Source organism: Salvelinus alpinus, chromosome 18 (assembly GCF_045679555.1).
Source record: "Salvelinus alpinus chromosome 18, SLU_Salpinus.1, whole genome shotgun sequence".
NCBI classification, from domain to species: domain Eukaryota; kingdom Metazoa; phylum Chordata; class Actinopteri; order Salmoniformes; family Salmonidae; genus Salvelinus; species Salvelinus alpinus.
Genome location: NC_092103.1, coordinates 7,346,269 through 7,363,610, shown reverse-complemented (window position 1 = coordinate 7,363,610; position 17,342 = coordinate 7,346,269). Strand labels below are relative to the sequence as shown.

The following is a 17,342-nucleotide window of genomic DNA, read 5'->3' as shown; positions in this document are numbered from 1 at the left end:
GACCAGAGATCTGATAGGCAGCTGGGGCTTTCAGTTTCATTAAGAAATCATTCATTATTAACTTCAGTCTGTGGGAAAAGGTCTCACATGCAGGCAGAACTATCAGCCTCTGTCAGGCACTGTCTGTTACATGCAGGTAGGGCCGGTTGTCAACACCTAAGATTGGCACACGCACATCCACACGCGCACACACACCGCTGCACTACTTCTGTATAGCCACAATACAGTGACATGCTACAGGCTCCTCTACTCTCACCTCCCCACTGGCTAACACAGGAAGCACAGAGGCCTGTCTACGCAGCTTCTTCTGCGTGCATACATTTACACATCTGCCTTGTGGAGCGGAACTGAACTGAACTGTGGCTAGATAGAGGAGAGGTTGGTTGGTTAAAGGAGTGGTTAGTTCCTGCTCTTAAAGACAGTCTACTTGGCACCGGAGATCGAGTAGCTCTCTGCTCTCTTCCTCCCCAGTCAGTTAGTCAGTAAGCCTGAAGTTGGACCCCACAGCCTCACCATGAGCGGAAAACGGAAACTGAGTGAGTAGCCTACTACGGTGTGTGTGGAGTACCACTTCAGTGTGTGTGTGTGTGTGTGTGTGGCTAGAGGCTGAGGATTCACGTTAATCATTAACTCAATGCACCTCTCTTACGATCACGTCATGCTAGTGACAGTAGTATGCAGAGATCTGTGTTTGAGACACCTGCCATTCCTCTCACTGGTCTCATGCAAATGAAGCTTTAGACAGTACAACAACAAAACAAATATCTACAGTCTATCTTTTTAGGCTGACCTAGATACGGTCTTCTTTCTGATGAATAAATTAAGAGGGACATAGTAAATAATGCACTTCTGATCTAGTTGAAGGGTGTGCTACAGCTGCTAGCCTACACCATTGCAATAACGTGAGTCATGACTATAGACCATGTACATACATGACAACACAATAGACATCATATACTAAAGCAATAAGGCCCGAGGGGCTGTGGTATATGGCCAATATACCACGGCTTAGGGCTGTTCTTAGTCACGACCCAACGCGTAGTGCCTGGATACAGCCCTTAGCCGTGGTATATTGGCCAAATACCACAAACCCCAGAGGTGCCTTATTGCTATTATAAATTGGTTACCAACGTAGTTAGAGCAGTACAAATAAATATTTTGTCATAGCCGTGGTATACGGTCTGTTGTAAGCTGATTGGCTGACAGCCGTGGTATATGAGACCGTATACCACGGGTATGACAAAATATTTATTTGTACTGCTCTAATTACGTTGGTAACCAATTTATAATAGCAATAAGGCATCTCCGCGTTGCGTCGTGCATGAGAACAGTCCTTAGCCGTGGTCTATTGGCCATATACCACACCCCCTCTGGCCTTATTGCTTAAATATACCACGGCTGACAGCCAATCAGCATTCAGGGCTCGAGCCACCCAGTTTATATTGTATTAGAATGTATACGCTATATACATGTATATGATAGGCTATTATTGGTCTTAGGTCCTGACCTCAGCCTGGTTTAAGGGAGAAATTAGGTTTATTTTTGTACTTCACTGGGGGGAAGAGGAGGAGGAAGTGTGAGAATACCACACATGCGTGCACATACACACCACAGGACTTCCAAGATGCAGCAGCAGCCCGCACAGGAAACAGTTCAGTGTCATTGGTTAACTGTAACCTTTGAATGTGCTTTACTCTACAGCGTAGATCGATAATATGGAAGATGTCACAGCTACAAAAGTATCCTTTAGTGGTGTTACAGGCTTTGGTTTTTCTGTTTATATTTTGAGGTTGGACATTAGCACGTTAGCACGTTGGGCGCACCGATTAGTGTCATCTCCTTTCTCGTTAGACAGAAGGTGTTTCACCTGTGCTGTCCCAGGTGATATTTAAGAGCGGCTGGCCCAGTGCTCCAGTTGTGTTGAGAGATGTGGAAGGTTAACACCTTTAGTTGGCTCTCACTATTTGATTTATTTAAAAAAGATCTATCCTTTATCTGATCTTCCTGTTTTCATTTTCTCCACTTTTTGGTTTGCTTCCTGTCTTTAAGTATGGTGTGGGTTTTGTATTTTGTTTGTCTCTTCTTGGGCAAATTTAGTGGGCGCTCGTGGTGGGTGTCTTTTATGTCCCAGTTGTTGTTGCTAGTCAACATTCAGTGGACACCCCCATTAGTGTCTTTCAGAACCCCTCCTAGAACCCCACCAGTTTCGTTTTGGTTGTTGTCAGTGACTCTTTTTTTTAGTTCCCCTTCTGTTTTTGTGACAATTTTTTGGTTTCTTACTGGGGAACGTAATAGTGGCCACTGCCTCTTTGAGGACGAAGTAAAGACAAAACATGTAGTTTCTGTTTCATTCTCCTATCCAGTACAGTGCTGACTGTCCCTTCAGAGTCTATTTTATTATATTTAGTTCTGGTGGTTCTGTCTGAATCAGAGTTCTCTCAGTAAATGGTCTTTATACAGAAACACACATGGGAGTCTAGAGTAAGTGTATAGAACAATTACTTTGAAAGTTTAGGAGCCTACTGTAGCCTCACTTTCTGAAATCACAGGTATTAAAAAGCAGGCTAAATAAGAAATACAACAAGGCCTACATTCCCCATCACCACCGCGTCATCATGTGATGTGCCTATCATCACGTGAGATGTTCTCCCTCCATTTCCCCCCACACTAACGGACTAATTGTGTGCAACAAACATTGTTAATTACCCTTGCAAACTTATGGCTAATCCTATTGCTAATCACTTCAAACATTATGCTTTTGTTCATGTCAATTAACAAATGTCAGTCTGGTAATCAAGGTTATTATAGTTTTGTTTTTTATATTTGTTTTTATTTCTATTAGTTTTTCGATCTTTATTTGAAATTCAGTTTAGTTTCAGTCGGATCTTATTTGCTAGTTTTTATTTAGTTGTATAAACATTTTTATATTTCGTTTTTTTAAATATTTCGTTTTAGTTTTAATTTGAGTGTTCGGGACTGTCACGTTCTGACCTTAGTTTCTTTTTATGTCTTTGTGTTAGGTTGGTCAGGGTGTGAGTTGGGGTGGGTAGTCTATGTTCTGTTTTCTATGTTGTTGTATTTCTATGTCTGGCCTGATATGGTTCCCTATCAGAGGCAGCTGTTGATCGTTGTCTCTGATTGAGAATCATATTTAGGTAGCCTGTTTTCCCCATTTTGGTTGTGGGTGTTTGTTTCCTGTTTTTGTGTTTGTGTCACTATTCAGGACTGTTTCGGTTTTCGTTATATTTCACTTTGTTATTTTTGTATTTTGTCATGTTTGGTTATTATTAAAATATGACGAACACTTACCACGCTGCATTTTGGTCCTCTTCTCCTGCACCTGACGAGAATCATTACAGGGACAGTAATGAAAATAATGACTGGGGGCCATTTGTGTTGTATAGTGTCTTTGTTTTGTGTGTTTTTTGGGATGTCAATTCTCGCAACCGGGGGCCAGTAATACGATGTGCAAGTGACATTTAAGATACATATACAATTATATTAAGTTGTGGATGAATTTACTGCCTGATGCCTTTTATGAATTTTTTTCTCTGAAAATTGAGCTATGTTTTTGCCCATTGAAAACAATTCAATAAGCCTACAAATGTTCAAAAACTGCAAGGCTACTTCCTGGAAAAGATGTCACTTTCATACATAAGGGGCACATTCAGCAGGATGCAATGTTTTGGAACGTTCAGATAGGTTATTTCTATGTAGAACAAACATGCCTCTGACATGTAGAATACGGAATCACATCAGCTCTAATCATGGCATTTTTATCTGCAACGTTGGAGAACGTTTGGCAACTGAACGTAGCCAAGGTCTTGGGTCATGTCAAAGGTTAGGTTAAATTGGTGGAAGGAAATTCTCGCTCGCCCATGTTTACGCCAATGAGGTATAAGGGTTTACACCATTTAAATGCTTTTTAACTTTAGTAGTGCATGTAAGAAGAATCCATTTTGCTACCTAGATAATTTTCCCCTGATAGCTAGTAATGGCTAGTGATACACAAGCTAGGCCATTTTAGCTCTCGAAAACCCTTGATTTCCAGCGGTTTGTAAGAAAAAAAGTTTCCAAAAACATACTGCAAGTGATGCGCGTTAATGTTTAGAGCAAGCGTAGGGCTCTTAACAAAACTACCACGGTCAGAAGATACTATCGTCAATAGGCGCTAAAGTAGTTAGCGTCTATGAATGGGGTAGGCCTATTTGAAACATAGCCATCTCCTGGCAGCATTTACTTGCCAGATTCAGTAGCTTGAAACCCCACCAACAATTTAAAAAAACGTATTCAACTTTTGCCCAAAGCTTAGGGGGAAAAGAACAAACAAAACGGAACATCATTTATTTTATTTGAGTTCGTTTCAGAGTCAAAGATAATAGTTTCCGTTTAGTTTTAGTTTTTCAAACAGGTTTGTTAATTCTTTTATTTTATTTTACTGAAATGTTTTTTCATGACTCATTTTCGGATTATTTTTCATTTACTCTATTAACCTTGCTGGTAATCATGTCATTTACTTAGCAGTGTTTATCTCTGTTTGAAACGTCAAACTGTTCTAGTCACCCACACCATTGTGAACTGGCTCGCCGGTAAATTCACGACTTTATTCAAATACAATTTTATTTACATTTACATTTTTACATTTAAGTCATTTAGCAGACGCTCTTATCCAGAGCGACTTACAAATTGGTGCATTCACCTTATGATATCCAGTGGAACAACCACTTTACAATAGTGCATCTAACTCTTTTAAGGGGGGGGGGGTAGAAGGATTACTTTATCCTATCCTAGGTATTCCTTAAAGAGGTGGGGTTTCAGGTGTCTCCGGAAGGTGGTGATTGACTCCGCTGACCTGGCGTCGTGAGGGAGTTTGTTCCACCATTGGGGTGCCAGAGCAGCGAACAGTTTTGACTGGGCTGAGCGGGAACTGTACTTCCTCAGAGGTAGGGAGGCGAGCAGGCCAGAGGTGGATGAACGCAGTGCCCTTGTTTGGGTGTAGGGCCTGATCAGAGCCTGAAGGTACGGAGGTGCCGTTCCCCTCACAGCTCCGTAGGCAAGCACCATGGTCTTGTAGCGGATGCGAGCTTCAACTGGAAGCCAGTGGAGAGAGCGGAGGAGCGGGGTGACGTGAGAGAACTTGGGAAAGTTGAACACCAGACGGGCTGCGGCGTTCTGGATGAGTTGTAGCGGTTTAATGGCACAGGCAGGGAGCCCAGCCAACAGCGAGTTGCAGTAATCCAGACGGGAGATGACAAGTGCCTGGATTAGGACCTGCGCCGCTTCCTGCGTGAGGCAGGGTCGTACTCTGCGAATGTTGTAGAGCATGAACCTACAGGAACGGGTCACCGCCTTGATGTTAGTTGAGAACGACAGGGTGTTGTCCAGGATCACGCCAAGGTTCTTAGCACTCTGGGAGGAGGACACAATGGAGTTGTCAACCGTGATGGCGAGATCATGGAACGGGCAGTCCTTCCCCGGGAGGAAGAGCAGCTCCGTCTTGCCGAGGTTCAGCTTGAGGTGGTGATCCGTCATCCACACTGATATGTCTGCCAGACATGCAGAGATGCGATTCACCACCTGGTTATCAGAGGGGGGAAAGGAGAAGATTAATTGTGTGTCGTCTGCATAGCAATGATAGGAGAGACCATGTGAGGATATGACAGAGCCAAGTGACTTGGTGTATAGCGAGAATAGGAGAGGGCCTAGAACAGAGCCCTGGGGGACACCAGTGGTGAGAGCACGTGGTGCGGAGACAGATTCTCGCCACGCCACCTGGTAGGAGCGACCTGTCAGGTAGGACGCAATCCAAGCGTGGGCCGCGCCGGAGATGCCCAGCTCGGAGAGGGTGGAGAGGAGGATCTGATGGTTCACAGTATCAAAGGCAGCCGATAGGTCTAGAAGGATGAGAGCAGAGGAGAGAGAGTTAGCTTTAGCAGTGCGGAGCGCCTCCGTGACACAGAGAAGAGCAGTCTCAGTTGAATGACTAGTCTTGAAAGCTGACTGATTTGGATCAAGAAGGTCATTCTGAGAGAGATAGCAGGAGAGCTGGCCAAGGACGGCACGTTCAAGAGTTTTGGAGAGAAAAGAAAGAAGGGATACTGGTCTGTAGTTGTTGACATCGGAGGGATCGAGTGTAGGTTTTTTCAGAAGGGGTGCAACTCTCGCTCTCTTGAAGACGGAAGGGACGTAGCCAGCGGTCAAGGATGAGTTGATGAGCGAGGTGAGGTAAGGGAGAAGGTCTCCGGAAATGGTCTGGAGAAGAGAGGAGGGGATAGGGTCAAGCGGGCAGGTTGTTGGGCGGCCGGCCGTCACAAGACGCGAGATTTCATCTGGAGAGAGAGGGGAGAAAGAGGTCAAAGCACAGGGTAGGGCAGTGTGAGCAGAACCAGCGGTGTCGTTTGACTTAGCAAACGAGGATCGGATGTCGTCGACCTTCTTTTCAAAATGGTTGACGAAGTCATCAGCAGAGAGGGAGGAGGGGGGAGGAGGGGGAGGAGGATTCAGGAGGGAGGAGAAGGTGGCAAAGAGCTTCCTAGGGTTAGAGGCAGATGCTTGGAATTTAGAGTGGTAGAAATTGGCTTTAGCAGCAGAGACAGAAGAGGAGAATGTAGAGAGGAGGGAGTGAAAGGATGCCAGGTCCGCAGGGAGGCGAGTTTTCCTCCATTTCCGCTCGGCTGCCCGGAGCCCTGTTCTGTGAGCTCGCAATGAGTCGTCGAGCCACGGAGCAGGAGGGGAGGACCGAGCCGGCCTGGAGGATAGGGGACATAGAGAGTCAAAGGATGCAGAAAGGGAGGAGAGGAGGGTTGAGGAGGCAGAATCAGGAGATAGGTTGGAGAAGGTTTGAGCAGAGGGAAGAGATGATAGGATGGAAGAGGAGAGAGTAGCGGGGGAGAGAGAGCGAAGGTTGGGACGGCGCGATACCATCCGAGTAGGGGCAGTGTGGGAAGTGTTGGATGAGAGCGAGAGGGAAAAGGATACAAGGTAGTGGTCGGAGACTTGGAGGGGAGTTGCAATGAGATTAGTGGAAGAACAGCATCTAGTAAAGATGAGGTCAAGCGTATTGCCTGCCTTGTGAGTAGGGGGGGAAGGTGAGAGGGTGAGGTCAAAAGAGGAGAGGAGTGGAAAGAAGGAGGCAGAGAGGAATGAGTCAAAGGTAGACGTGGGGAGGTTAAAGTCACCCAGAACTGTGAGAGGTGAGCCATCCTCAGGAAAGGAACTTATCAGGGCGTCAAGCTCATTGATGAACTCTCCAAGGGAACCTGGAGGGCGATAAATGATAAGGATGTTAAGCTTGAAAGGGCTGGTAACTGTGACAGCATGGAATTCAAAGGAGGCGATAGACAGATGGGTCAGGGGAGAAAGAGAGAATGTCCACTTGGGAGAGATGAGGATCCCAGTGCCACCACCCCGCTGACCAGAAGCTCTCGGGGTGTGCGAGAACACGTGGGCAGACGAGGAGAGAGCAGTAGGAGTAGCAGTGTTATCAGTGGTAATCCATGTTTCCGTCAGTGCCAAGAAGTCGAGGGACTGGAGGGAAGCATAGGCTGAGATGAACTCTGCCTTGTTGGCCGCAGATCGGCAGTTCCAGAGGCTGCCTGAGACCTGGAACTCCACGTGGGTCGTGCGCGCTGGGACCACCAGGTTAGAGTAGCAGCGGCCACGCGGTGTGAAGCGTTTGTATGGTCTGTGCAGAGAGGAGAGAACAGGGATAGACAGACACATAGTTGACAGGCTACAGAAGAGGCTACGCTAATGCAAAGGAGATTGGAATGACAAGTGGACTACACGTCTCGAATGTTCAGAAAGTTAAGCTTACGTTGCAAAAAATCTTATTGACTAAAATGATATAGTACTGCTGGCTGGTGAAATAGGCTAGCTAGCAGTGGCTGCGTTGTTGACTTTGTTTGAAAGTGTAGCTGGCTAGGTAACCTCTAACTGGCTAGGTAACCTCGACAATTACTCTAGACTACACAATTATCTTGGATACAAAGACGGCTATGTAGCCAGCTAAGATCAAACAAATCAAACTGTTGTACTGTAATGAAATGAAATGTAATACTACCTGTAATACTACCTGTGGAGCAAAGCGGAATGCAACTACTCGCTCCAAACCGGAAGTGCGTATCGTAGAGGGAGAGGCAATAGAAGTGTTGTTTCTTGTATTATTGTCTTTTGTGTCTTTAGAGGACTGCTTCACCTTAATGTCCCCTTTCCCTTTTCTTCTGTCCTTATTTTGTCCCACTTTGTCCCTTCTTCTCTTCTGCCAACTAGACACTCCTTGTTAGCTAGCTAGCTTCTTTCAGGAATGTCCCTAGCAACTGCCTAGCAACAGGTAAACAACTTAGCTAGCTAAGAAAACGGTATAATTTTATGAAAAATTGTTACTTTTTCAAAAGCCTTTCTTCTTTGTTTGCTGCTTGTTTGGTCTCCTATTCAGTTTGCAGTTTTCTTTTGATTTTTTTTCGATGTACTTTACTCTAAAAAAACATTTAAATTTCAATATTTGTAGGAGCTCATCTTTTCAGCTGCTGCTGCTTAATTTGGAACTCCGGAACTATTTGTCACATACACGTGTTTAGCAGATGTTATTGCGGGTGTAGCGAAATGCTTGTGTTTCTTGCTCCAACAGTGCAGTAATATCTAACAAGTAAAATCTAACAATACACACAATCTAAAGTAAAGGAATGGAATTAAGAATATATAAATATTTGGATGAGCAATGTCAGAGTCGCATAGACTAAAATACAGTAGAATAGGATAGAATACAGTATATACATGAGATGAGTAATGCAAAATATGTAAACATTATTAAAGTGACTAGATTTCCAATTATTAAAGTGGCCAGTGATTTGAAGTCTATGTATATAGGTCAGCAGCCTCTAATGATATGTGCTATCTGGAATCCTTGGGATGTCCCTACCCCATTGAAGTTTACATTTATTTAAATTTTATTTAACCTTCATTTGATCAGGGAGTCATACGGAGACCAAGGTCTCTTTTACAGAGGATCCCTGATATACATAAATTACAGAAAATACACACATCAAAATATAAATAAGAAATGCAAGCAGAAAGAAAAACACAGTCTTAAAAAACAAACCCATTCGTCAGGAATAAGGGCCTCAATCAGCATATGGGCCTGTAATCGAACCCACAAATACTGATGCTCCAGACACACAACTAGTCTAAACAAGGCCGGTTTTATTGCTTCTTTAATTAGTACAACAGTTTTCAGCTGTGCTAACATAATTGCAAAAGGGTTTTCTAATGATCAATTAGCCTTTTAAAATGATAAACTTGGATTAGCTAACACAGTGTGCCATTGGAACACAGGAGTGATGGTTGCTGATAATGGGCCTCTGTAAGCCTATGTAGATATTCCATTAAAAGTCAGCCGTTCCCAGCTACAATAGTCACTTACAACATTAATACAATATGTATTTCTGATCAATTTGATGTTATTTTAATGGACAACAAATGTGCTTTTCTTTCAAAAACAAGGACATTTCTAAGTGACCCCAAACTTTTGAACGGTAGTGTATATTTTTTGTAAATGTTTTTTTTCTTCAGGATATTGGAGATTCTCCCGTGACCCCATTTTCATATCAGGTGACTCCACGGGGTCACTACCCCTAGTTTTGGAACCGCTGCACTAACAAATACAGTCATGGGTGGTAACTCTACAATTCACTCGAAAAGCAAGGCACTCTATAGGAAATATTTGAATAAGGCTTTAACCTCTGAAAGTCTAAACCTTTTGGGGGGGGTTCTACAAGGCTAGGAATTGTTTTAAGAGGGTCATACCATGGATAATTCCATTATCTGATTAAAAATGTTAGGACCTTCTGTAGCCCATAGAAACACCTTGAATAACACATTAATAAATGGCACAACAGACAGTATAGAAAAATCATAAGGAATAAGGTTTTGAAGTGAAATATCTTAGTTTTTTGGACACATTTAACCCCTTTTTATTTTTTTTGCACAAAACGAACTCTATAATTCCATTAAAAAAATGACAACCTGTACTTTCAGAGGAGTCCCATTACACTTTTGGGGGTCTTAGAGCAAAACGGAGAACACCATCGTGTTCACGAGAGTGTCACAACTTCCGCCGAAATCGGTTCCTCTCCTTGTTCGGGCGGCGGTCGACGTCACCGGTCTTCTAGCCGATCCACCTTTCATTTTCCATTTGTTTTGTCTTGCTTTCCCACACACCTCTGTTCCCCCCATGTCTGTGTGTGAAATTGTTTGTTGTAAATTGTTTGTGCACTCTGACTGGTTCGCAACAGGTTATTTTGTACCCATATCTTGTTGTTCAGGGTGCCGTTGGTTTTGCATATTAAACTGCTCCGGTTATTACCAAGTTCTGCTCTCCTGCGCCTGACTTCCCTTCCCAGTCACGCACCTCTTACAGAGAGTCTCATCTTAGAGTGGTCATATTAGTTAGTAGGCCAAACCGCTCGGACGCTACAGACGTTTTCGTGAGAAGATAGATTTTCACGATGTCTCCTGGTCTGACAAACAGCACTATAGCTCTGCTACTTTCTCCTGCAGTTGCGGACGGACAATATAGGCGGACGGAGACGCAGCCCATGCGAAACAGATATTTCTTGTTTAAACTGATGGATTTTGATTTGTTTTTTAAAATTATGTTACTTAGGCACGGGTGCGTCAAGACTCTTAACTAAGCAGTGTGTTAATTTAACACTGGTTCCAGTGTGCATATGGTCCCAACTTTTCAGTGTTGATTTAACACTGGAGAATTTGCTGTGAAGATGCTATTTTTATCTCGCTCGAGTTGTTTTGATTATGAATTTGCGATCACAAAAGGGGTCCCCGTTTTTTGGGAGTGGTCTGAGTGGGGAGGGGAAAACTGAAAACTAGCTGTTATTGGCAGAGAGGTTTGAAACTCTCTTTCTTATTGGTCCAATAAATAATTTACTCCCTGGCGATGTCACCATGCAGGCCAAAACTCCATCCAACCAAAACAGGCAGGAATTTTAGGCGGTCATTTCGAACAGTAAAAGGGCATTATCATCATTTTGACAATTTCACAGTATTATTCTAACCTCATAGTATGGAAATATATATAAAACAAAGGCAAATCAAATTTGACTGCACTGGGCCCTTAAGTCATTGTTGCCATTTGGATCTGGAGTTGTATTTACAAAAATGTACAGTCTTCAGAATCATCTGCACTGTAAATAGACTAAATAGCCTACCACCTATTTTGCATTTGATCTACCGGTACTGTCTCTGTCTCAACTGTTGCTGCTCCACACCAACTAAATAGGCTGCTAGTGCTGGGTCCCCTATCTTAACACATCACGATCCTCAATATTTAATTGAAATAATTGTTTCAAAAGAACGAGTTAGCTCATACACCTCAGACAGGCAGTTTCCATTCCTGCCCAGTGTTTATGTATTGTTCCCCTGGACCCCGAGAGGCTGTTCCGGCTCTCCCACCAATGGTCAATCTGACCTTGTTATACTGTTAACTTTGAACAGCTTGACGTTTCTGAAGAAAATGAAAAACCTATACATGCCAGCAGTCACCTCTTGCACTCCAACAACCCAGCCCAGGGGGTCACGTTCCAAACATTCTAGAACACACTCAACATTCTAGAACACACTCAACATTCTAGAACACTTAAACGGTGTATAAAACCAATCATGTGAGGAAAGCAGAGACAACAGACTATATAAAAAAAAGAGATTAAAACATTAAGAACCGATTGCTGACATGCAAAACATTTTTGGGACTATATCGACAATGGATTAATGAAACAAATACCAGATGTTTTTGAGTGGAATTTCATTTGAAGAGCATTCCAGGGTACTACTGTAAATGTATGACATTATCTGTCTTGTCTCCCTCAACAGGTTTAAAGTGGTTTGGGATTCTCCCTAACTTCTTCCGTCGCAGCTCATTGCCTGACAAATCCGACTCCAAGTCGTCCTCCTCCGAGCCTGATGGGGCTGGGGCTCTGGACGTGGTATCCTCCACCATCGATGTGGAGACATTTGTTGACGACATGGATATGATGCATCCATGCACATTCAGCTCCGCCCGCTCCAGCGACAACTACACCCACATGGGCACCTTTCCCCGCTTCCTCCTCAGGAAGAGAGACAAGAATGGGAATTCTGAGAAAATAGGGACCAAGAAGATCAAGGAGAAGACAGGGGCAAGGCTGGGCAGGAGTCAGAGCCAGCGGCCGGCAGGGGACCATGTGTGTAGCGCTCCCCTGCTCATGGCACTATCCAGCCGGCCTGGCTCCAGGAAGGACCAGCCTCTCTCACCTTTATCCAGCCAGGCTGGTCCTGGTCCAAGGCCCCAACGGGACCAAGGGCTGCCTCCCATCCCCAGAGGAGGATCACTCGATAGGAATGAACATGGAGACCCACAGGCCCACTGTGAGGAAGAAGAACCACACCAAGGGCAGCTTATGTCAGCTCAGGATGTGGGGTCTAGTACCTCTAACGCCCCTCCGCTCACTTGTGAAGACGTCTCCAAAGAACACACATTCACCACTGATCAGGGTGCATCTTCAGATACAGCTTCAACTGGTGGGGCTAGAAGGAACCTTGCTACTGTTCCTGGTCAGTCTGATTTCATCTCATCATAGAGCCAGGGCTCTAACATGCACCTGTTGTCCATCAATAATGATAAGCCGGGGGCCTCCCGAGTGGCGCAGTGGTCTAAGACACTGCATCGCAGTGCTAGCTGTGCCAATAGAGAGCCTGGTTTGAGTCCAGGTTCTGTCGCAGCCGGCCACGACCGGGAGACCCATGGGGCGGCGCACAATTGGCCCAGCGTCGTCCGGGATAGGAAGGGTTTGGCCGGCAGGGATGTTCTTGTCCCATCGCGCACTAGCGACTCCTGTGGCGGGCCGGGCGCAATGCACACTGACACGGTCACCAGGTATACGGTGTTTCCTCCGACACATTGATGAAGGCTGGCTTCTGGGTTAAGCGGGCATTGTGTCAAGAAGCAGTGTGGCTTGGCTGGGTTGTGTTTCGGAGGAGGCACGACTCTCGACTTTCGCCTCTCCCGAGTCCGTACGGGAGTTGCCGCGATGGGACAAGACTGTAAACTACCAATTGGATACCACTATTTACTAAAAATAGTAAAGCACCCTTTGCTGGCCTGTTCTGAGTGATATGAAGGAGAAAATTGGGTTTGAAAAAATACAATGCTATTTTTCAAAGAACAAGTTAACTACTGACTTTCAGCATGCATATAGGGAAGGATATTCAACTTACAGTATACTGCACTGACTCTGATTGGCTAAAAAAATGAATAATAAGATGATAGTTGAAGTTGTATTGTTTCAAATTTAATTTGTCACACGTGCCTAATACAACAGGTGTAGACCTTAGTGAAATGCTTACTTACAAGCCCTTAACCAACAATGCAGTTAAGAAAAATACAAAAAAAAATAAGAAATAAAAGTAACAAATAATTAAAGAGCAGCAGTAAAATAACAATAGCAAGGCTATGTACAGGGGGTACCGGTACAGAGTCAATGTGAGGGGGCACCGGTTAGTTGAAGTAATTGAAGTAATATGCACATGTAGGTAGAGTTATTAAAGTGACTATGCATAGATAATAAACAGAGTAGCATCAGCGTAAAATACGGGGGGGGGGGGGGGGGGCAATGCAAATAGTCTGGGTAGCCATTTGATTAGATGTTCAGGAGTCTTATGGCTTGGGGGTAGAAGCTGTTTAGAAGCCTGATGGACCTAGACTTGGTGCTTCGGTAGCAGAGAGAACAGTCTATGACTAGGGTGGCTGGAGTCTTTGACCATTTTTAGGGCCTTCCTCTGACACGGCCTGGTATAGAGGTCCTGGATGGCAGGAAGCTTGGCCCCAGTGATGTACTGGGCCATACGCACTACCCTTTGTAGTGCTTTGCAGTCGGAGGCCGAGCAGTTGCCATACCAGGTAGTGATGCAACCAGTCAGAATGCTCTCGATGGTGCAGCTGTAGAACCTTTTGAGGATCTGAGGTCCCATGCCAAATCTTTTCAGTCTCCTGAGGGGGAATTGGTTTTGTCGTGCTCTCCACAACTGTCTTGGTGTGCATGGACCATGTTAGTTTGTTGGTGATGTGGACACCAAGTATCTTGAAACGCTCAACCTGCTCCACTACAGCCCCATCGATGAGAATAGGGGCGTGCTCGGTCCTCCTTTTCCTGTAGTCCACAATCACCTCCTTTGTCTTGATCACGTTGAGGGAGAGGTTGTTGCCCTGGCATCACACGGCCAGGTCTCTGACCTCCTCCCTATAGGCTGTCTCGTCATTGTTGGTGATCAGGCCTACCACTGTTGTGTCATCTGTGAACTTAATGATGGCGTTGGAGTCATGTTTGGCCATGCAGTCGTGGGTGAACAGGGAGTACAGGAGGGGACTGAGCACGTACCCTTGAGGGGCTCCCGTGTTGAGGATCAGCATGGCAGATGTGTTGTTACCTACCCTTACCACCTGGGGGCGGCCCGTCAGGAAGTCCAGGATCCAGTTGCATAGGGGGGTGTTTAGTCTACCCTTTAGCTCAGTGCGCATGTCTGTAATCCATGGCTTCTGGTTGGGGTATGTACGTACAGTCACTGTGGGGACGATATCATCGATGCACTTATTGATGAAGCCAGTAACTGATGTGGTGTACTCCTCAATGCCATCCCGGAACATATTCCAGTCTGTGCAAAACAGTCCTCTAGCTTATCTGCTTCATCTGACCACTTTTTTATTGACCGAGTCACTGGTGCTTCCTGCTTTAGTTTTTGCTTGTAAGCAGGAATCATGAGGATAGAATTATGGTCAGATTTGCCAAATGGAGGGCGAGGGAGAGCTTGGTACGCGTCTCTGTGAGTGGAGTAAAGGTGGTCTAGAGTTTTTTTCCCCTCTGGTTGCACATTTAACATGCTGATAGAAATGAGGTAAAACAGATTTAAGTTTCCCTGCATTAAAGTCCCCTGCCACTAGGAGCGCTGGGTCTGAATGAGTGTTTTCCTGTTTGCTTATGGCCGTATACAGCTCATTGAGTGCGGGCCTAGTGCCAGCATCGGTTTGTGGTAAATGGACAGCTATGAAGAATATAGATGAAAACTCTTGGTAGATAGTGTGGTCTACAGCTTATCATGAGGTACTCTACCTTATGTAAGCAAAAGCTTGAGACTTCCTTAGATATCGTGCACCAGCTGTCATTAACAAATATACATAGACCGCCACCCCTTGTCTTACCAGAGGCTGCTGTTCTATCCTGCCGATAGTGTGTAACCCACCAGCTGTATGTTGTTCAGCCACGACTCGGTGAAACATAAGATATTACAGTTAATATCCCATTGATAGGATGTTCGTCCACTTTGATATCCAGAGATTGTACGTTGGCCAATAGTACCGAAGGCAGATTAGCCACTCATCGCTGGATCCTTACAAGGCACCCCGATCTCCTTCCGCGATATCTCCATTTTTTTCTCCTGCAAATGACGGGGATGAGAGCCTCGTCGGGTGTCTGGAGTAAATCCCTCTCGTCCAACTCATTAGTGCAGTCTGAGTATTGTTCATAAATTGTTGAAAAAAAACTAACTTGTCACCTGCCATCACACAGTTGGAGAGGTAGTTATCCAATAAACTCAGAGTATTCTTCAATGGAAGCTTCTCAGGTATGTTCAGGGCAGTTGCCTTGGGCCATTACTCTTCTCTATTGCAAATCATTTGCAACTTACAAGCATAAATGACTATGTATGCTAATGTTTGCACACTACGTATCAGCACCTACAGCCAATGAGCTCACTGAGAATCTTAGCAAGGAGTTAGTCAGTGTCAGAATGGGAAATAAACAAACTGGTCTTAAAACCAAAAGCGTTGTATTTGGTTCAAGTTGTAGCGACGTTGGGGTGAGGTATATCTGTTATAAAAAGATCCTGTTTGACACTGATCAACTGTACTAGTTGTTCAGACTATTGTCCCATTTTGATTACTGTCCAGTAATAGGGTCAGATGCAGCAAATAAAGGCCTAGCAATGCTGCATATGGCTCAAAACAAAGCAGCAAGCCTTAACTACGCACACAGAACTAACATCAAAAACATGCATAAATCTTTCATGGTTGAGGAGAAATTGACTACTTCTCCATCTTTATGAGAAATGTGTTGAAAATGCTTAACTTTTTGTATGATCCAATTGCATGCACAACAAACACAGTTGAAGTCGGAAATGTACATACTTATGGAGTCGTTAACAAACTATAGTTTTGGCAAGTCGGTTAGGACATCTACATAAGTCATTTTTTCAACAATTGTTTACAGATGATTTAATTTATAATTCACTGTATCACAATTCCAGTGGGTCAGAAGTTTACATACACTAAGCTAACTGCCTTTAAACAGCTTGTAAAATTCCAGAAAATGATGTCATGGCTAGGCTAATTGACAACATCTGAGTCAATTGGAGGTGTACCTGTGGATGTATTTCAAGGTCTACCGTCAAAATCAGTGCGTCTGCTTGACATCATAGGAAATAAAAAAAATCAGCCAAGACCTCAGAAAAAGAATTGTAGACCACAATTCAAGTTCATCCTTGGGAGCAATTTCCAAACAACTGAAGTTACCACGTTCAGCTGTACAAACAATAGTACCCAAGTATAAACACCATAGGACCACGCAGACATCATTCCGCTCAGGAAGGAGACATGTTCTGTCTCCTAGAGATGAACGTACTTTGGTGTGAAAAGTGCAAATCAATCCCAGAACAGCAGAGGACCTCGTGACGATGCTGGAGGAAACAGGTACAAAAGTATCTATATCCACAGTAAAACGAGTCCTATATCGACATAACTTTAAAGGCCGCTCAGCAAGGAAGAAGCCAGTGCTCCAAAACCGCTGTTACGTACGCCTCTAGGAAGAGGGAACGCAACACCCTGCTACAACTCAACTCCCCGTGGAGTGAAAGAGGTATGGGATTGTAGGTGCGAGTAAGGATGACAAAGGCAGAGAATTTACTGTTTACTGGGAATTTATTCCATCACACGGTACATTTTTGGGAAAAGGGGCTGAACGGAACCAAAGCAAAGAAAGTAAATGTCAAAGCCCCTTCTCCTACCTTACCTGCCTACCCACTACTTATCCATCTTAGCACCACCTGGTGCGCTAACCAAAATACAGGGGGTGGTCCGCCCAGGTCTTACCTAGTGTGTGTATAGACAGTAAATAAATAAAAAGCACTCCCTAGGTGCCTTCCCCTTCCCCCCTGGGAACAAATGAAACAGAATAACAGAAACACAGGACATACCAATCAGCTCTCTTCTGCGCAACAGAACACTGGCTTATATAGCTTCA

General features: G+C 44.5%; 1 protein-coding gene across 1 annotated transcript in view; it reads left to right on the top strand.

The window, feature by feature from the left end:
- Nucleotides 1–400: 400 nt before the first annotated feature.
- sh2d3ca (SH2 domain containing 3Ca) overlaps nt 401–17,342 on the top strand; it is an 83,476-nt gene continuing 66,534 nt past the window's right edge. Inside the window, exons 1-2 of the mRNA XM_071349896.1 lie at nt 401–536; nt 11,887–12,606. Of these exons, the coding sequence (XP_071205997.1) occupies nt 515–536; nt 11,887–12,606 (742 nt within the window). The 5' untranslated portion in view covers nt 401–514. The remainder of the gene's footprint in view (nt 537–11,886; nt 12,607–17,342) is intronic.